Source organism: Grus americana, chromosome 25, assembly GCF_028858705.1.
Source record: "Grus americana isolate bGruAme1 chromosome 25, bGruAme1.mat, whole genome shotgun sequence".
Taxonomy (NCBI): Eukaryota; Metazoa; Chordata; class Aves; order Gruiformes; family Gruidae; genus Grus; species Grus americana.
In genome coordinates, this window is record NC_072876.1 from 2,782,927 (window position 1) to 2,804,137 (window position 21,211).

The window sequence follows — 21,211 nt, forward strand, 5'->3', positions numbered from 1 at the left end:
TTTGTTACTTATTTTTTGCTTTATTCCCAAGAGTACTCCTAAAACACAATCTATTATGTTTTAGCACAAAGATTTTGCTTCACAAAGTGTTTTAGAAGTCATAGAAATTTGTAATCTAAACATATTTCATAAGGAGCCTCAACATGAAAAAATACCTTGTTGAATCCACATAATTTGGAGCGTAGCAACAGAACATTTTCACTGCACACTTGATCTGGTGGGACCAATAAATCAAACCCAGTAAGGGTATCTGAGTGGTGTACTTTCCACTTACTGTTCTGAATTACCCACATCAAACATGCATTTATCATTGGCAGTGTACAGTTCAAATACATAGCAGATGCTGGAGAAGATGATTCTCTTCAGTTTTGATAGAAAACAGTAGAAGTATTTGAAATTAAAACTTAAGATGTTCCCCTCCAGCACCAATCTTTAATAGTTTGCAGAAAAATTAGTTCAGCGCACACGCTTTCACGCGTATCTACACATGTGCTTCCCAGGACGGAGGTTCAGGACTTTGCTTGGGGACTGCCCGGGAGAATCGTTCCCCCCCCCCCCCCCGTGTCCCCTTGGAAGGGCCCCTGCGCCCTGTCACCCCTCTCGCCCCGCCGCCCCCTCGTTAGCCGTCGCCTCCAGAGCAACATAACGCAAGGCAGGCGGCAGGACCATTTACCTGACACAGCCCCGTTGCCCGAGCGCTCGTCTGAGGTTTGACTGCAGACACCTGACCACCGCTCAGGCGCGGCGGCACGAACAATTTAAACGGCTTTTCTTTTTCCATGGCCTCGGAGAAAAGGGCGGGTCTCAGAGCCAGCACCTCATGACGGGGCACGCTAACGCCCCGAACTCGCCGGCTGCTGAGGGAGGACAAAAAGGCGGGAAGCAGAAGCGCGCGATCGAGGCGGGAAGGGGGGCGGCGGGCGCGGCGCGCGCTGGGCGCAGCAGCGGTACTTGAGGCGATCGCGGTTCTGCTGCGGCTCCGCATCGCCGCCAACGGTCGGCGTCGCTTAGTGCAGATCCCAGATCTCGCAGAGCAGGGAGGTCAGCCTGGGGTCCTTTGTTCTCCATGTCACCAGCACCTCCGCGTGGGTGTGGTTGAGGGTGCGCAGTTCCGTGAGGCGCCCGATAAGGCGGGCGAAATGCTGTGGGTCCTCGGGGTGGTGGATCTTCGAGTACTTGTAGAGGATACCCAGCAGCGGCTCCTGCAGCTCTTCTACGTGCCGCTTGTTCCTCAGGAGCGGGCGGTCTGGGGGAGCGCGGCGGGAGAGCGCGGTTAGCGGGCGGGGGAGCTGCGGAAGCGGGCGGGAGCGCGGCGGGAGCATGCGGGGCCGTTGGGCGGGCGGGAGCGCGGAGAGGGACCGGGCGGGAGCGCGGAGCGCTGCTGCGCCTGAGGGCTCGATGGGCCGAGGCCGGCAGCGCCTGGGGCGAGCGAGAGCTCGTTGGAACGCGCAACAGCTCCTCGCCTCCCAGTTTACCTGAAAAAAACACAGTTGTTGCTACAAGCAGGGCGTATTCGGTCTCAGTCACTTTCAGCTCCCCCATGCTTCTGTAGAAGTAAAACAGTGCGGTAATAAACTCCTCGGTTATACCTTAAAAACGAAACAAAATAATCAGAATGTTATTTCCATGCAGAAACAGGCGCTGCTATTACCGATCATCTTTGTCCTAATCTTCTAAGGCTCTGGGTTGTTCCATTGCATGAAATAGTTAGCAAACTTTGTGAAAACAATGTTAGTAGCTAAAGTAGTAACAAAAGTTCTATTGCAGTTGTACTGTGGAGCCTTTGATAAATATAGCTCGAGGCTTTATCCTGGGATACAAGCAAACATGAACACCACCTCTTCCTTCCATGAAGATGTAGTGCCTGACTGTGTAACAGAGCAGCTGGAGGGAGGACAGAGGAAGAGGAGAAGAGCATGAGCAGTGGCCGCACCACCACTGTTGCTCAGTGTGATTTAAGAGCAGGGCCAGCAATGCAAAAAATACCCAACTATTTTGATTCTGAGACCTCCTGTTACCTGTGGTCGTAGTGGAAGTTGGACTCTCTTCATTGTGAGACATTTCCATGGAATAAATGTGGGTTTTATCAGGGTTTTGAACATGACAATATGTCCCATGATCTGAAAGTCTTACATGACCTGGAACAAGAGAAATGACAGTTCCCAGCCAAGCTTAATGTGACTTTAAATATTTGTCTGCATCTGCTTTGTAGGTATGTACCTGAAAAATGTGTGAATTTTTCCCAGACCCATGCAGGCAGAAAAAATTGTTCTTTTTGGCATCCAGCACCAAGGTCATTTGTTGCATTATTGTTGGTCAGAGTCTCTTGTGTTAAACTTGACACAATATATATGTCATTAATATAGCTAATATAATCCATCCACCCCGCAATTTTCGCAAACACTGGAAAATGTTGCTTTTTGGAACCAATAGGAGGAAAACAGAGGTCCAATTAATTTTTATTTTTTAATTTCTAATTTTTTGTATGCTCTTTGGAAAAAAAAAAGCCTATAGAATGTATATAGGCATTAACAGTACTATTCTAAGTACCACTATGCTTGAATAGGAAATTATTTGAAATTAAGTCAGTTAAAATGAGTAGAAGCTGTTTCAAAATGGTGGAACCTCCTACGGGTATTAATAGAAAGCTTGTTAATCAAACTTACTTTCACTTGTTGATGGTTGGCATTCACTGATTCTTTGGTTATATATTTGGGCTGAACGCAAAAACATTGCCTCGACTGTTGACCCTTTTAGCAGGGCAATCTGATCTTCACTAGCTAAACTTTCAAATCCTGCAGAGAAAGATAAATGTTAAGAACCAAGGAAGGCTGTGGCTGCCTTCAAGCCCCTAATGTGAGTTGATAAAATGATTTTTTTTTAATAAATGCCTTCACTGGAAAGGAGGAGCCATAGTTGAAAGAGGCATGTACCAAAGACTATTGGGGTCTTTCTTGCTAGTTTGCAGATTAGACCAAAAAAAAAAAAAAAAAAAAAAAAAGGTGCAGTTGTCAGTGTCCAGTGTTAGAAGATTCACAGGAAGGTAGAAGTAAAAATTTTGGGACTAAGCAAGACTTTATCGAAAATTTCTTCCTAATATTTGATATATAGTACATGGCCTAATACCTTATAAATTTGCTACATTGCTTAGTGACTGTGGATATTCTCCATATTCATTGGTATCTCATCTTTTTTAAAATTGTGTTAATCTTTTGACAAACTCATTATCTGCACCTACAATTCAAAAGCAAAGGAACTTTACTGACACTTTTCTTAATCCTGATCAAAGCAGGATATGCAACATAAGTAAACAAACAGTTCATCCATTCTTTCAGATCTGTTCCATAGTAGTACTAAATTACATCAACTATCTATTTTCAACATATTAATTGACTTTTGTCAGTAAGTTTTACAACTTAAAGTGTAATGAAAAAAAATATCACCCTCCTTGTCAAATGTTATTTTGTTCAACTTTACATTGAAATGCAGTGAATTTAATTGCATGTTCCCTTGTTCTTTATTAAAGGAAAATATGAATAGGAGCACCTGGTTATTCCCTTGTGTGCTGCCCTTTCCTTTGAAGGAACATTTTATTTTTTTTTCTTTGGCTATAATAAATTGCAAACTGAACTGGATTTCAGAGAATGTGTTGAAATAGTAGTTCACTCAGGGTGCTATTTTGAAGTCCATGTACATTCAGCAAATGTCTCTACTCCGTGTCAGAAATGGAAAAGAAATCTAATCATAGCAAGCTTTTGAAGTGAATGCTTCTAACTTGTCCTCATTACAAGTAAATGGTAACCCTGACCATTAGAGTTGGAAGATAAAATAGTCAGCTGAATGAGAGTCTTCTTAAAGCCTGTATTTTTCCTTGATTCATGCCATCAGTATGGTTTCTCCCTCTTAAAAAAAAAAAAAAAAAAAAAAAGAGTCATGCTATTCTGCAACGTTTCCCAAAGGAAGGAACTTACCTGGAAGTCTTTTTGTGAAATCCACTAACACTTGTACATGGACCACTGCTGTCTCAGAGAGACGGAGAAAACTTTCCTCAGGACTTGCAGTTTCTTGTAGCTGCATGAAAGAGCATTTAGACATCTGATATAACCAAGATACAGTGCTTAGGATAAGAACAACTTAGCAATGCAGGCTAATTGTTCTATATACTTACAAACTTCTTTGCTTCCTCAAGAGGAATTGTGTATTTTTGGTGTGCTGCTACAATGTGGTCAAGAAGCTGATGTTCCCCTGGAGTAAGTTCCATCTTCTCTGGGATCTGTTAAAAAAATCAACCAATCCAGTGACAATGACTTGGGGCAAAAATAAATTATAAGAAGAGATATTTTAAATAGAAAAATATCCCACTTTTCCAGATCTCGTTGTAGATGATACGTGCTTACTATTCAGTCCCTCATCTTCCAATTTTACGTTGCAAACAAAACTGCTCTTCTGTTTGAAATTCTTCCTGAGTCGTTTTGACTTGCACTGTACTTCAGTCAGCAAACCTGTGAGGCATGAAAGTATGTATCAATATGTATATTTTCAAATTATTACAATTTCCAATCTTCACTTTTATTATTATTGATAACGTGTTTTGCATCACAGGAGCCGTCGCCCAAGGAACTATGCTTCCTAGAGAATATGGCAATGTGTTATTTATTAGGCGAGTTAAGTGTTCAGTATCCACCAAATGCCTGAGTGTTGCCAATCTTCTTACGTTATCTTGCTTGCGGCTCTGTGACAAACAAGCATGAGAATTTTTTATGAAAAACTATTATTATGCAGGTTTTTTTATTTTTTTCCAAACACAAAAGCACATCTGAGATGCTTACTGCTGTCCTGTCAAGGTTCAGGATATTTAGCTGTTTCTTGTTAGTACTTTCTTTTTTTTTCTTGTAATGTCTTTGAACAGCAGTCCTCTTAACTTCAGGAGATACTTCCCAAGCATCGGTGATTTCTGCAGATGAGGATGCTACAGGTGCTACAGACTCCAAAGTTAAATTTTCCTACAGATAAATTTAAGTTTAGACCAATACCATTTAGCTCTAATGAGGACAAGGCATTGACTTTGGAAAAGGTTTTATCACAGTTGATTAGTAAATTAGTAAAGCCTGGAAGGAGCACTTACATTCTGCTAGCATTCCCACAGCTTTACACTTCTTCAAGCGACATTCCTGACACTTCCTTCGCATGTACATGTCCATTTCGCAATGGCCACCGTTCTTGCATCGATATACTGCATTTTTTGTTATGCTACGTCGAAAGAAGCCTGAAGACAAGGATCAGGTTATGACTGAAGGAATCTAAGGAGCTTTATCTCATAATGATTTAATAAATTAAAGTCTCTTTTGGGTTTGTTCGGGTTTTTTGTTGTTTGGGGTTTTTTACAATGGAAACATTAACTTGATTTTAAATTTGCTTTCTAACAACATAGTTATGTCTTGTTCTTTCTGACTAATACTAATCACTATTTTTCTTACCTGATGAAGACAAGTCCCATATAGCAAGTTAAAATCTAAGTAGCAAGTAATTATTACTTGTTTTTATTTAATTTTAATAATAAGTAAAGTTAATAACACTGAAGTAAATCTATAATAAACAGTCATGAGAAAATCAGCACCTGCTTAAAGAGACACTATTCTAGTGAATAATCAATGCAAAAATCAGTTGCATGAAATGCTCATCTTGAATATACACTGTGAAAGCATTTCTTCAAAAATTACAAAATGTGAATCTGGAGTTAGATAAAGGGTTCCTGAGACAAGTTACAATCCGCTGTAGAAATGTCCACTTAAAACAATAATGAAATGTGTTTGCTTAAATCACAGATGTGGAGCATTGAGTTGAGCACTGTGGGACCATGGCCGTGGGTAAGACAGAGATCAGCCTCTTCTCCTACCTTTACAGCCTTCGCAGGTAAGTGCGTTGTAGTGATAACCTGAGGCCTTGTCACCGCACACTACACACAGCTCCTCCTGTCCCTTCAGCCTCAAAGAAGAGTGGTTTAATCTTGGCCGTTTTAGTCCTTGGTATCCACCGTCATCAATGTGGGGAGACATGAACGGGGGTTTGCTTAATTCACAGCTGCTGATGATACACTGCCCGTCGCTGTACTGAGCATCCAGGCTGTATGTGCTGTACTGGGACTGAGAAGGTTGTGACTGTAATACTGGAGGAGGAATTTGAACAGCCGAGTATTGGCAGTACGGGGCAGTCTGAAAATCAGTGTCTTGTAGCTGATAGTTGATGTGCTCTGGTAAAACATCTAGATAGAGAAGCAATTGAAAAGGAAATAAAAACCTGAACAATATTTTGACATCAGCTACTTGAAAGCTTTACAATGTTTTGTAGATTAAATATTTAATCATAAATATTAGAGGAACACATTTGCAGAAGGGCAGTCTGACACATTCTTTTTAAAATGTGCTACCTGTAGTGTTTTTAAGTAAAATCTTAGGCTTAGTGAAAATGGCTTGGTAACAGTTTGGGCAACGTCATATGGGTGCCACCGAAGTCTTGTTAGTATGTAATTGAGTATCACTTGCAACTGATGATATAGCTGCCTTTTGATTTTATACTTAAAGGTTGTTTTTATTGGTTGTCCACATTACAGAAGAATATTTTCCAATAAATAAGTCAATTTGTTAATGAGTGAAATGTTTCTTAGTCATATATATTTCAGGCATAATTTTGAAAGTGTCACACAAGAGTCTGAGAAAGATGGCCTAGAAATTATAGAGTGGTAAAAATTACTGTGACAGGAGTCTTTAAGTTGAAATTCAGTAGAGTAAAAAGCAGAGGCTTGTTTGGTATTTTTCCACATCCTTTATAGTTATGAAATTTTATTTTAGCAAAATGTATGTACAGAATTATGAAGAGGGCTTCTTCCTGCCTGTCTGCAGAGTTTTAATTTTATCCAGCCCCCTTAAATGTACACAGCTGTAATGAAGAAAGCTTATGCAACATGCATCATGTTTCATTCTTCCTTTAGGATTGTTCAAATCTCTGTAAAAACAAATTGGAAAGTTGTAGGGTCTTTTTAAGCAGTTTGGTGGTCTTTTCCTTTTTAATACACTTTGGGTCTTGCTTTTACTCATCCAGAATCAAATTAGTTATTGCAATTATAGGTGTATAGAATAACTATTATCTATTTATTATGTATTTGGAATACTGTAATAAAACCTGTATCTTCATGCAAGTCAAAGGGAGACAGCACCAGTAATGTTTATATGAAATGATCAGCCAGCATAATCACACTGTGTACAAAAATCTATATAAGCACATGCTAATATATTTCAATACTTTTTCAGTATGGGCTTGATAGTCAAATGTGTAGCTTCTAAGAGCTTGTAAAGATAAATTAAAATGAAGAAAATAATGGGAATTTCCCTGGATGTTCATTTTACTATACTGCTTTTTCATAATATAAATATTTTGCTTTACTCACCATAATACTGTATGGGCTCAGGAAGACAATACCCATCCGGTACAGTGACAAATGTATTTGCCATATTCTCCTCCCAACTGCAGTGTTTCATTCACTTTGCTATGTGATAGACTTTTAAGAAGGCAACCTAGAGAAATGGAAAAGTAAGAGAAACATCATGTGAGAGAGAATTGCAGGGTAGGTTTAGCTACAGAGCTAAACCCAGAAAACTCCAGAATATGAAACAGGTTGCAGATCATAAGAAAATCAGAGGTATGTGCGAAGTCACATAATATTTTCAATGAGGCTGCAAAACATTTGATTGTCCTAATAGTATGGATTCGGGACAGAGTCCATTCCTAACTTTCCAAGTTATAGTTAGAACTGTTTTGCTCCTAATTTTACACAAAACCATGTGGAGGAATCAGACTAACCATTGGTAAATTCTCTAGTTCAGGAAGAGATTAGAAGGAGCTTCACTGGATAGAAAAAAACTTGCTTTTGGAATGAGTTAGGGCATTTGCACTAATATGGATGTGGTGGATGTTCTGTTTCTGCACAAAGATGGGCTTTTAGTGAATTTGCTTCATTCACGTTTTATGCAAATTTGAAGCAAGTAAATACGAGAAAATAGCCTGGGAAGGCCAGCATAGAATATCTCTTCTTCCCAATGTAAATACGCTTTTATGCAGTAAAACTCAGCTTTGCCTCACTTAAGCACTGCCTAATTTACATTAGGTTTCAAATTTAATAGCCTGTATTCCTTTAAAAGTATAAAGCATCCTGTGAAGACCAGAAAAATCAATCTCATATAGGATCTGTAGCCCTCTAGAGAGCTTTTCTCTGTCCCTTGATTGTTGAAGTAGCATGGGCTCCTGGTTGGACGCTTTGACATTCACTGTAACAAACTGTACTGAGACCTCACAGTGACACAGTTGGTGCAGAGTAGCTGTTGTGCTTTGAGATCAAAGCTCGCCTTATTTTTCAGTAATTTCACTTTATAGAGAAGTTCTGAAAAAGTGTGTTCTAAAAATTCTTAAAAGAGTTTTAGGAAAAAAAAAAAGAATGTCTTTATGGACACTAGCATAAGCTGGTTTTGAGTTTACGTATGTGTATAGACAATCTCTGGTATTACTTAGCAATTAAGTGGTAATGGAGTGGCCATTAGAGAAATAAGTAGGAAATATTTTCCTTGCCCCCTTGTCCCTCTGTATGTGTGGAATGTATGAGAGCGCTGCTGGTTAGAAGTATGTTGTATGTGATGCCCATTGAGTAAGGACTTTACCAGACAGTTTGCCAGTGAATTATTCATAGGCTTTCCCTGAGCAGACAGGAAAGACAGAAAAGATGAAAAAGGCTAGTAAATATTTGGAAAGTATAGCAAACCAAACTCCTACATGTGCAACAGGATTCTCTGTATATGCCTCTTGCAGAATTTAGAGCAAATTGGGTTTAAAGATCCTCCTTGAAAGACTCACATGTTGGGGTCTTTTTGCAATACCTATACCTAGCTACAGCTGAGAAAATAAATATAACATTTCAGGGAATCTGAATTGAAGTCATGTCTTGAAAGACACACATCCCTTCCCCCAAAACTGGACATACCTTTGGGACTGAACACTCTCTCTTCATGTTGTCAGCAGAAGGTGAAAAGATGCAGTGAGGCTGGAATGCTGATTTTTTTGTTATCTCTGCTAGTAAATATTTGTTTGAAAGAGAAATGACTCACTGAATCATGAGGTCCTTATCAGTTAGATCAATTTGGCTGGGCAAAGTCTACATTTTTCCAAAAAATGTGTATTTGCTGAAGAAATGTGTTACTGGATTCCAGTAGTTTCTTTAAATAAAAATAATAAAAGAATAGAAGCTAATATAAAATTACACAGATCCAGTCTGGTAAAAATATTATGTTGTGAGTATGAAGTACATACTACCAAATACAAGGTGGTTGGTTGATTAAACATTCTGAATCTTGGAAGCAGACTTTCATTAGGCAAAGTTTCCTCAACTTTGGTATTGTATGAGAATGGATTTGAGGATTTAGCCCTTTGTACTGATTTTTAAGGCTAATGAAAGTTATCAGTTGCAACGACAGAATTCCCAGTTTAGAATGAGACTTTGTAAATTGAAACTCTTAAATCAAGAGAATGTTATGTTGACAGTATCAATAGTAAATCCAGTGGTTATGTGAAGAATGCTGTACTCTCTTGACATGAGACTTAATGGTCATGCCTGGGCACGACTGTTAACTGTTTCATTTTATGACACTTGAGAATTAAGCCTTAACAAGCTTGTTCTTCTGATATAAAATAGCATTGGGCTTTTTAAAACAAAAAAATATAAAGAACAGAATAAGATATGTAAGGAAGGAACTTAATTCTCTAGGACAAGAAAGTTTTGATTATTTATAAGATTGACTGTCACAGCATGTGTTACAACCTCTGCCTCACCCGTTACTTTTTTTTTTTTTTTAATTTTTTTAGTCAGTCAGCAGTAGGGAAGCCTCCTCTGAACTTTAGGAGTTGCTGAAATTTCATGATGCATTATATGCTGGTCTCTCAAAAGTTCAGTAGCTATCCATAATCTCTCACACCTCCTGGGAGTGAACCATAATCTAAAGGACACTTCTTCAGCCCACACATACATTCATTAACCCTTTGCCATGCAGGCAAGTAAATTCTGCATGCGCACAAAGCTTAGCTACAGACTGAAGCTGTGGAATCCTTGGCAGAATGTAGCATACATGTCCAACTGTAATTTTCAAAACATAGTAACTTGGACAAAGATGAAATAAGATTGGATAAAGAGGTTTGGGTGTTTGAGGCGGTTATAGTCATGCCATTCCCAAACCTAAATAATTTTGTGCCCTTTTTTCTCTTTTCTGCGTACTCAAAATATAGCCATACTTTTGTGTATGTGTGCTTTAAGAACGAAGCAAAAAAAGAAATATGTTCCCAGAGATGATGCATAAAGGTCTTTAGCCTAAAAAGTGGGAATAACTGAAAATAAAAGACGAATTTTTAAATAACTTGTTTCATAGAATCACAAGCAGTAACACAGTTAGGATGAAAGTCTTTAGTCCTTAGTCAGACATACTGACCTGAAAGAAAATTTTGTCTGCATAAAGGCACATGCTGTGTCCTGCTTTTCCTTCTTCTCAGTTACTTCTGAGGTGCTTTTTCTGCTGGGTATTTTCATGTGTGAAATCCTGATCAATTGGGGGGATGTTTGTTTGTTTTTAATTTAAAAAGCCTCTACAAGCAGGAGAATTTATTTTATTTTTTTTCCATAAGAAGATGTGACCTAGACTCTAGGTTTTTTAAGGACATTTGAAAACGTTGCACTTTTACAGCCTTAGTTTTGACAGTAATCAGTCTATTGAACGAATAATGTTCAATATAAACTGGAATGTATGTTGATTCAAGGGGTCAGTTATCCATCTAATACAGAAATTCAGCAACACTCAGTTATTAGTACTAACTGAAAGACTTTTCAATTTATCAAAAATGGAAGTCATTAAAGAAAAAAAAGCCATTAATTGATTAAAGTAGAATCACAAAGCAGTCAACAGAATGTACATGTTCAGACTAGAATACATACTGTACATTGATTTATTGTTATTTATGGTGAAAGATGTTGGGTTTATATCATTTTTATTGCTATAAAATACCATATAATAAAGTAACAGATAATCAACTTATTAAATTTATTAAGATGCAAAACACTCTTCTTGTAGAAGAGGCTCCAGGGAGCTCTTTAAGAGGTATGTATTGACAGTACTTTAATTGTAAATATTTTGACAGTTGAGTCATAGGGAAATTTCTTGTTTACAGGGAATTTTAGGAACTCAAGCTGAAGGTCTTCAACATTTATTTAACACACCTTGTGGCATGTTAATGACCATGTAGTGGAACTAGATAGCACATTTCAATTTCGGTGTTAATCGCTGTACTTTTTTTGCTTCCGGAAAGCATAGGTTAATTTTTTAATTTGTAAAATTTAAACCAAAAAATGAAAGGAAAAAAAAAAACTGAGCACAATCAGTGGTAACTATGTGCAATGCCAGGTGATATATTCCGTTTCACTCAAGCAATTCAGTAACAACTGATTACTGTAATTAAAGAATGATTTTGCAGGGGAAGTTGTAGGATCACTCAATTGTTCCTATATGCAGCTTATATGCATTATTAAGGTTTTATCTGTTTCTCCTAGTTTTATTGTGCCAAGAAGCTCCCCAAAGCTGCTGTTTGAAGAAATCCCACTTGTCATTAAATGTGTTCCTTCCTTGTCATATAATAGCCATAATAGGAATTGGCTTGTTTCATTAATGGACTGTGGTGCAATTATCTTGAAATCTTCCTTTGGAATTGTTACCCCCCGAATAATTATTTTAAAGGTATCATTTTTATACATTGTAAAATAAGTGGTTGTTTGAAACTTAAACTTTTCCAGGTACTTTGGGGAAGGGAAACAATTGAATTCCACTTCATTCTGTATGAAGTACTGTTGGAAAAAATTCTTGGCAATAGGATACCAAATTAAAAAGTGCATGTTTTCTATTTGTATTTAGTCAGCCATTTAAAAAGAAAGGAAAAAAAGGCGGGGGGGGAGAGAAAAAAGTCCAATGCCTGAAATATTTTCACATGGCAAATTGATTTATGGCTAGAGCAACAATTTATAATTCCACAGCATTCAGAGAAGTAAATGCAATACTCACGGTAGTTCCAGAGAGTTTCTTGCTTCCAGAGTTGAGTCCGCTGGGCTGTAGCACTGATCGTAGCTCTGAGTCCAGCTGGAGCAAACTGGGCCTTTTCCCTATTTATCAGTTTCTGTGCACACACCAGGCTCCAGACACTCCGCAGAGCAATGCTACAGCTCTGAGACACAAACTTCCCACACAGCCTCTTCTGGGGTCGAAGCAAGGGCAGCTGCAAGTCCACATAAATCAAATAATAACTGGGTCATCAGGGACAGAGGCCATGGGGACCCTCACGTCACTGCTTCCCAGAGTTCTCCCTGTCCGATTACTAAATATTCTGCTTTCTTGGTAGAATTTAAAATTCTCCCATTTTGATTGCTTAACATGGACATGTCTGCGTGTTAATGGATAATATTAATTTCCTGGGCCGAGAAAACATTGCAATAGTATTATTTGGAGATATCTACATGACATAATAATTGAATTTGGAAACACTTGATTAGGCCAGTATCTCCAAACACAAAACACTTATCTTGTTCTCCCTATTCTAATTCTGACATACACGTATTGATACAGCACACACAGGGTCCTGCATGCCCCCATAATAGACAGTGATTGTTAGCAACTCTTGTTGCCACTAATTTTGCAAATTTTCATTCTTAAAACACAAAGTATTGCCATTATTAATAATTTCTAATAAGTTCATCATCACAATGTGAGGTTTTTGTAATTTCCTAGATACAAGATGTGATCTTTTGGAGAGGGCATTTTCTTGTTTGGTATGGTGTCAGTACACTTGCTCCCTAACGTGATATGCAGCAGGTTGCAAAGGAGGTCACTTTTTCTTCTGTGTAAGAGCAATTCTTGACTTAACATCAGGAAAAAATGGTTCTGTTGTATACTTCATGGATGGCAAAAAGAAAAACTCATTTCCTGTTGGTTATCTTACTGCAAAGTCACTTAAAATAGTCTTTAGGGACAATAGGTTTTCACAGATCTGTAGCACAATACACAGCAAACTGACACTACCCTTCAAGGGAGAGTCGTATTTGTATTCCATAGGCTCCACAGAACAGCATGCTTCTTATTTCCATGTAGTTTGGCACCATTTAGGAATCTGTTAGTCTTTGGAGGTGGAATGGTTGAGTCTGGCTTTCAAGAACAAAAAAGATTGACTCACAGATGTTGTTTGAGAGCGTCTTATGGGGGGTTTTTGAGCTTTCAAATGCTCTGCATTGATAATGTGTGGTGACAGAGGGTTGGAATGCATAGATTGTGCAGTAGAGACAAAGATAGTGTTCTTGTAAGTTTAATTATGATCAGCATTTGTCTTTCCAGTAAAAGCAGCCTTATACAGCAACTTACTAAGATGTCAAAAAAACCTTCAGTGCTAAAAATGAAGAACTTAAAATTGTTAGAACTAAGATTATTTTTTTTTCGTAGCAGCATCCCTTTCACGTATACCATTGGCTTTTTCATCCAGCTTTTCAGCCTTTCTCATGAAAGTTGGAAAAATGAGCAGAGGTTTATGAAATACTACCTTTAGCTTTTAAAAACTACTGACCTTTTTTTTTTTTTTTCCTTAGTACTTTTTCTATAGAAAATACCTTACTGGTAAGCTGTCCAAATGTACCAAACTTAAGTCTGAAGCCCAGATTTTTAGAAGGTATCTAATCCCCATTCTGTTCATTGTTGTAAAACCTAGTGGATTCAGAGTAAATTCAATTTCTAAAATAAGTATATATGAACCTAAAACTTAGTTGTAGTACAAATTAACCGCAGTGCCACATTAAGTATTAGCCCATAGTCATTTACTCCAACCCACATGCTATCTTCATAGCTGTGGTAATAACTATTTTGCATAATCATGCAGTGATTCAGACCAGGTGACTGGTCCATGTTAAATACATATAATTGCATTATTTTAACATATCACTTTTCCTAGTCAAGCATGACAATAAAAATGGGAGACCTGAGAGCCCACTTGAGTTGCATGAAGAACTGCTGCAAAGAAGAGGAAAATAAACTGTTTTCCATGCCTGTAAAGAATCAAGAAATAAAAAGCTTATTTAGGAGTAAGGAAGATTTAAATTAGATACTAGGGAAGGCAATTATGGTGGTAAAAATAGCACTGGAATAAGTTGCCTATGCAATCTTCATTACTGGATGTTTTGAAGGTCAGTTTGGGCTACCTGATAGAACTTAGGAATCGTTCTGAGTTACTTTGATCTGTAAAGGAGGAGAAAGGACTTTTGAGATCTCCTCCAGCTCTATTTTCTGTTATTTTTCCTTACATATGTCAGTTTTGTAAAACACTGATAAAGTCTCTGATCAGTAACATGCCTGGTGCCATTTTAATGGGCAAAGGAAATAATAATATACTTCAAGCAGGCTTTACTTAGAGGGGAGTAAGCAAAGTGTTACTCATAGATGCAGCCTGAAAATAATAGCAGAAAAGTTCATGTCGTTAGCCAAAATCTAGAAGTGCCACTGCAGTGGAGAATAAGGGACATGCATGTTTTCCATAGAAGATAATCAGATCGGATTACATCAGTCTGATCTGCACACCTTGTGTTGCACTGCTTTTGCAGCCTCCTTTCCATCATTGGTGTAATCTGTGAACTTCTGTGCAATCTAATCTACATAGAATGTCTGCCTTTATGCAGTTAGGCCTAAGAATTTGATGAGTGCTGAAACTGCAGATCGAGAAAGAGCTTCCCTGGATCGATACCTGTTGAGAGAATTCATTTTCAAGCTAAGCAGAATTCTTTGTTCATCTGAACTAGAGATTCTAGATCGCTGTAACTTGTTTGGTATCGGAATAGTTAAAGGAAATCATATCTACTCCAGCTGGATCTTCTCTACATAACTGACCCATTCGACTTGATCTGGTATTGGATTGTTTACGTAACTTCAGTAATTAACCACTATCAGCCTCATTAATGAAACATAAACCACCTCTTCTGCTCATTTATAAAGCATTTGTCAAACAAAACTTGAACAAAGGGCAGAATCTCAGCAAAGTAACAGTCCTTCAAAAGCTACTGAGACTCTGACTAGAAGTCATTACGGTCACTTTGTTGTTGTTTTTCAGTAAAAATGAAACAGAAGTGATGGCATTGTCTATTGCTTTTGGCTAACTTTTCACAAAAACATCTGAGATCTGTCACATGAGGGCAATGATGCCTGGACAACTATTTTGGCCATTTCAGTACAAAATACTGATGTTCCAGCTCATTACTGTAAATCATTAAATGATGAAAGCAAGAGTCAAAATACTAAACAATTGGGAGCCTTTGGAAAACTAATTGTTAATTACAGTAATTGTCGTTATACGCGAGTTAAAGGTTATATTGAAATATAGATCATTTCATTATAGGATTAATTCTCTTCTGTTAGTAAACTGTTCTGAACAATATTAAAGAAAGTTGAGTATTAACAATAAAGCTTATATATTAAAATGATCTAACTTAATCTTTACCTATTTTTGTTTTAGAAAAATAGTGTTGTAGAGGCATAAAATATACTGGCAGACAAATATATGCCAAATATTATGTGTTCTAAGAGCTACTTGCATTTGCAATTTGTTAAGGATCTCAGGGGGAAAACTGCAAGTTTTCTGTTCACCCTCTTTTCTGGATTTTTAATCTTCAAAAGGTGCAGTGGTTCTGGCACTGTTAGGATTTTCTGTATGGCATGGATGAACCTACGCCCTGGGTGAGAAATGGCACAAAACCTCGTGACTCACATTTTTGCATGTTGGTGTTATCTTGCACTCCTGACGCTCAACGGAGAGAATGATTTAATTAGTAGGATGTGTATCTGTTGTATGTGGTGGTTTTGATTGTTGGATCACATATTCCAAGATAGTATCAGGTCTGGGAGCTACAGTAGTAGGAGATTGTCCCTTTTGTTGTATTCAGCACATTCACCGACAGTTTGGATGCAAAACTTGAGGATGGGCAAAGGAAGCTTGTGTGGGAATGGTGCTAAACTGTGTATAGGCATTAGTTATGAGGAGGGTTGCAAAGAACAGAAGAGGTATGGCATTGTCTGTTAAAGATGACCTGGTTTGTTTTATGTTGTTATTTGCCTAAAATGTAACTAACCTAGAATTTTGAGAAGCGTGCGTGTTTTGCTGTCATTAATTGCCTATTTTGCCTGCAGCTGAGAGAACCTTGGTTGGTTCACTTGAAACTTAAGAATGTGAGTGCATACGTGTATGGCCTCTGTTGGATGAGGCCCCAGCCAGACTGAAGTGTTTAAGATCCAATGTAATACTTCTAATAATGAAACAAAACATTAAAAAAAAGATAGTATATGTACTACAGGTTCACCCAGTACTTCCCCTGTTCTGTAGGTTTTAAACACGTACTCATTTTTGTGGCTTTAAGCAACAAGGTTTGTGTGTCATTTCCTTTGAGCACTGGTTTGCAAAATTTTTATCTTTCCTACATGTAGCTTTTTAAAGCAGTACAGTTATTTGCAAAAATCGAAGAGAAATAGTCTTTACAGAGCAAAACTATATGTTTCAGCAGAGGAATGAGAATGAGACTAGCCAAGGAAATTTCATCAGGCAGGACCTGTCAACCTGAATTTATACAGTGTTCAAATATGAAATTATTCAACTATTCCCCCAAAAGAGGTTACAGGGGGATCTATACAGTGAACAGCTTCCATCTGGCATTGTAGAGCATGTGTTCCTTCAGTTGGTTTAGTGTTAGATAATATAAATACTCCTCTGTTTTGCATGAAATGTACCAGACAAATCATCATAGTAAATTAGAAGAGAAATAACTCAGAAGATGAAAATTCTCATTAAGTTCTTAAATGCTTTCATGGGATGAAATAATGGGAGACCATATCAGATCGGAGAGGAAAACCAATTTTGATCTTTTTAAGACTAGGGTTTTTTTTCTTAATCATGAAGTTGTTGGTTAGTTTCGCTATGCATTTGCTTACAGGCTTTTCACAAATCTTGAAGAGCTAAACACTTGACTTATGTTGAATTTTAATGCAAGAGCCAAACTGCTTTAAACTTGCTTGAAAATCTCAAGTCAGCCTACAAAATGTTCCTGTTTCTTCCGTGCATTCTCTTAAGCTGGGTATGCAGGGCAGTCCCCTTGGCAGGAAGACCAACGTCAGTCAGTAAAATGCTCCAGTGCATTGGTATTCAGCAAGGCACAATGTAGAAGAAAGTAAAGATATCAGCTAAAGCTTGATTACAATCTCCTGCAATGATCTCAGAATTGATAGCTCATAGAGAATAGCTGTAAATATAACTTTAAGCATTGAGGTTCTTACATGACTGTACTTCTTTGTAGGTACAGCAAAGAGAGGCCAAGTCCTGGACCTGATTTCCGTAAAGCAGAATATCTTGACACTCTGTATTAAGCATTACAAAATAATTATTGTGGAATCCCTTGGTCAGCATTTTATCAGCAGTGGAGTCTTGCTGCTGAGAGACTGAAATAGCTGGCTATATCCATTTATCAATGATAATGTTTTCCCTTTTTTCCAGCCTGGATTCCATCTTAAGGACATTTGTTTTAATAGTAAAAAGAATATGAGACTCATAAATGTGAGTGCTGTGGTGCAACGGGGCAGTCTTCAAGATTTATCAAAGCAGGATCATTAAGATGAACAATAAGACTGAGTTTCTTGGTAATAACTTTTGTCACAGAACAACTCTGTTTTATGCAACAGTAATCCACCTTGAAGCATAGGCTAGGAAGCACAAGAAGAGGATTCACTTGGCCACCTGGTCTGAGAGTCTCTGTGCTACAGATTTTGTTGAGGGCAATACCAGTGAAATTGTGACAGTAGCTGATGATTGTGTTAATACCATCACTTAATTTTAAAATCAAACAGTCAAAAAGTGTTGGGGTGTGTGGTGTGAGAGAGGTCTGATCTGCTTTTTAAACAAGCTGTAGCTGCTGAAATATTTGGCTGTTAGACCCCAAGTTTTTCAAGGAAGGACTTGTAGTGGAAATGAGAAATACCACATTCAGCTTTTGAAAAGCTAGTGTCTATTACATTACTATGTGAGACTTGTGCTTTCAGAGACTTAACCAAAATTTTTCAAACTGTGCTGGCCACACTTATGATTAACATGGTTTTACCTGAAACCCAAGAATTATCCTAGAAATTTTCCCTTTATTCTTTTGTCTACTTCCAGCATTTAGATGCCGCTCGATCTGTCACAAATGCTGCCATTTTCTATGGGTCACTTCCTCTGTGCATTATTTACTCCACTGCCAGTTTCTGGGTAAGTTACGGGCATTACCTGGTACACATTGTTTTAACATCCTCAGTACTGATGCCTGCACTGATCCCAGGTTTACAGATACCATGTTGTGCTCAAGACTCTGTGCTGTGTCTGTTACCAATCTCTTTTATTACTTTTTCTGTGCTTTTGGTGTGTCTAGATTTCTTTCCTTTTTGATTATCCTACTGTGAGCAAGAACCTCCTCAGCTGTACTCAGAAACACTATGTATTTATTCCATCACAGAAATACTATTTATGATTTTTCAAAGATGGCCTAGAAATGGTTCTGTAGCAGCTTTGCTGTTTTGGAGAGCCTCAGTATGCTTCTATCTGGCATATGCTTTTCCTGTTAGAACAAATCCATGTTCTGTTTGACAAAATACAGCCATGTGGTTAAGAGTTATTAAAAGCATTAAAGCATTAACCTCTTGTAACCTCATTTTTCACTTTGTACACATACATAAGTGTTTAATCGAATTAAAGTTAAACACTAAAAAGTTTGAGAGGCCAAATTTATACATTCTCTTCAGTTTACACAGAATTGATGTGATAAGCCAAAGGAATTAGAAGACACCACTACTCAGAAAATGCTCATCCGTTGATTTGTTTAAGCTCTGTTGCTACATACTAGAAGTTTTGGTGACAAGCATTCCCAGCATTTAAATCAAGGAGCTTTGTCCTACTGGGATCCAATCTGTGTCCTGGCGCCACACTAGCTTATTCTACTGTCCTTTAGAAGTTGAACAAATGATTCTGTGTCAAAAGATCTGCTGGAGAGGGAGTGAGCCACATCCTTGAGTGAGAACACAAGACTAAGTGCTGTGCAGTGGTGGTATCGTAGACGCCCATCTTCTCCTCATTCTGCAATTTTATTTCAAGCAGCCAGAATCCCACAGAGGGACTGCACCGATCCTGAAATGGAAGTCTGCTACAGCAGCGCTGGCCCTCGTCTCCCTTGCTTGTCTCTACTTGGCATGAAAGGCCAGAATGTCATCTCTGAAGCCAGGGAAAAGTGAGTATTAAATCATAAGTATAAACGCAAGGAACAGAACAGGCCAGAGATTCAGACATACAATCCAGGTGCAGCTTCTGCTGAGGTGTAATGGTCCTTCACGCTGCACACATGGGTTCCTTTAGCTGACTTCGTAGTAGGTGCAAATTGGAATTTCCAGTGCTGCATTTCTAAATGGTTCATTGAATGCCTCCCTGCCGTAAAGCTGAATTAAGTGGAACCTTAGAGATGGAGTGTTTGATTTCACAGAACTTCCTTATGTTGAATAAGGTGAAAAGTGGAAAGGTGCTGAACTGGTACGCACATATCATTCCATGTAGCTATTATCAGGCCTGTTCCTGTGTGGCTGCTCAAAGGCTCCACAAAAATTGATGTACTGGCAGAAGCTTTAAAGGCAGCCACAGAACTGGGAGTATAATCAGAGAGAAGCAAGAGTAGGTGTTGAACTGCACGGGTGGGGTCATTTGAGGATGTAACAGTGGGGACAGACAGTGGACCAGAGGAAACAAGCATTCGCTACAACTTAGGGATGTCACGGCTGCCTTTGGGCAGGGTCTTTTGCCAACGTGTTCCATAACCAGACTGGTAAACACAGTAATATTTGTCAGTTTTCCAAATGTTCATGAATCACCCATTACGAAAAAGGAATTCTAGTACTAAGTTGTCTTAACTTTTTAGCATTCTCTAATAAGAAAAATAAGGAAGGACCATTAGGTAAAACATGCTATAAAGCATGATCTTGACCTTTAGTTCCACACAAGTTACTATAAAGCAGCATTACATTTCCCAAATTTGCAAAATACATCTCATGCTTTGCTAATTACTCTGATTCTGATAAAATACTCCAAATGCAGCTGCTTATTCGAGTCTCTTGATTGTATGACTGTTTTGAAATTGTTGCTTATATAAAATTATCTTATTCAGCACTTCTGCACCAGGCTTGATTATCTCTCTCTGGGATCATAAACTTTTATCTGACAAAGCATCCTAGATTTTTCTTATCTGTCTGTCTGGGGATTTAAACTTGAAAGATGACTCGAGTCAAAGGGACTCTTGTTAAAACATTACTGTTGAAAGCATTATTAATAAAGTTGGTAATATTAAATAAAAGTTTTGTGGCACAAAGTAAAGCAAAGCATCAAGGACATCACAGATCACTAACAGTAGCTTTAGTTAGCAAATAAATATCAAAGCAGCAAGTCAGCATGACAAAGTTTGTTATTTTAACTTGAGTAGAGGATGTTTACTGTTAAAAGGGACAAACAAGAATATTAGATAAGACGACAGCTCAACAGATCTCAGCCCAGAATTTATCACACACTGTTTAAGGGAGTATTCAAAAAGATAACCAGAACCCCCTTGGGTCAAGGGTATATGCCCTTCTGCAAACAGACTGCCCCACACGGAGCAGCGTTCATGCGGAGCAGAGGGTTTCCACCAGAGCCGTGTCGTGAAACCCTTGAGTCGTCACGTCTGAGAACGCGAATCTTTGCGCGGGCAAGAGTCCTGGCACGGAGAAAACGTGCAGCATTAGGCTTCCGTAAATAAAAGCGCGTTGAAAGGCTGAACGCGTGAACCTGATGCAGATGGCTTTGCGATGCTCCTTCCGCAGGGGGGTGGGTGTCCCCTCCGCCCGAAGGCCTCCCAACGCCATCGAAACCCCACAAGGGCTCTGAACGCCCCTTCAACCCGCGGGGCTGGCCAGGGCCCTGCCCGCTGTCCCCAGGTCCCGCTGTCCCCACGTCCCGCTGCCCCCAGGTCCCCAGGTCCCGCTGTCCCGGCCTCGTGCCGGTGGCGCGCTCTGGCGGC

At 38.7% G+C, this 21,211-nt stretch overlaps 2 protein-coding genes across 4 annotated transcripts in view; both read right to left on the reverse strand.

Moving 5' to 3' along the window:
* SYCP1 (synaptonemal complex protein 1) overlaps positions 1–985 on the reverse strand; it is a 28,454-nt gene extending 27,469 nt beyond the window's left edge. The window contains exon 1 of the mRNA XM_054803686.1: positions 674–985. Coding sequence (XP_054659661.1) covers positions 674–985 — 312 coding nt within the window. The remainder of the gene's footprint in view (positions 1–673) is intronic.
* On the reverse strand, positions 1–12,387 carry LOC129196342 (bile acid receptor-like). Of its 3 annotated transcripts, none has more exons than XM_054803684.1 (11): positions 12,141–12,385; positions 7,445–7,571; positions 5,897–6,262; positions 5,126–5,266; positions 4,363–4,502; positions 4,169–4,273; positions 3,972–4,071; positions 2,667–2,795; positions 2,019–2,138; positions 1,476–1,589; positions 1–1,246 (listed from the first exon to the last, which is right to left on the reverse strand). In XM_054803684.1, the coding sequence occupies exons 2-11, from the start codon at positions 7,533–7,535 to the stop codon at positions 1,008–1,010; spliced, it is 1,545 nt and encodes a 514-aa protein (XP_054659659.1). In that variant the 5' UTR covers positions 7,536–7,571; positions 12,141–12,385; the 3' UTR covers positions 1–1,007. The 3 variants fall into 3 exon arrangements, 2 of the variants coding, with proteins under 2 accessions (XP_054659659.1, XP_054659660.1); XR_008574153.1 differs by having other exon boundaries at positions 1,112–1,246; positions 1,476–1,546; positions 12,141–12,387; XM_054803685.1 differs by lacking the exon at positions 1–1,246 and having other exon boundaries at positions 1,389–1,546; positions 12,141–12,387.
* Positions 12,388–21,211: the final 8,824 nt, after the last annotated feature.

Bases quoted from the DNA above. Each gene is read 5' to 3' on its own strand.
- LOC129196342 (XM_054803684.1), bottom strand. From the start codon at position 7,535: ATGAAACACTGCAGTTGGGAGGAGAATATGGCAAATACATTTGTCACT. The intron at 2,796-3,971 runs GTAAGTTCCTTC...CTTTCTCTGCAG, and splicing joins TTTCACAAAAAGACTTCCAG to GATTTGAAAGTTTAGCTAGT. The intron at 2,139-2,666 runs GTAAGTTTGATT...CTCTTGTTCCAG, and splicing joins CCAACCATCAACAAGTGAAA to GTCATGTAAGACTTTCAGAT.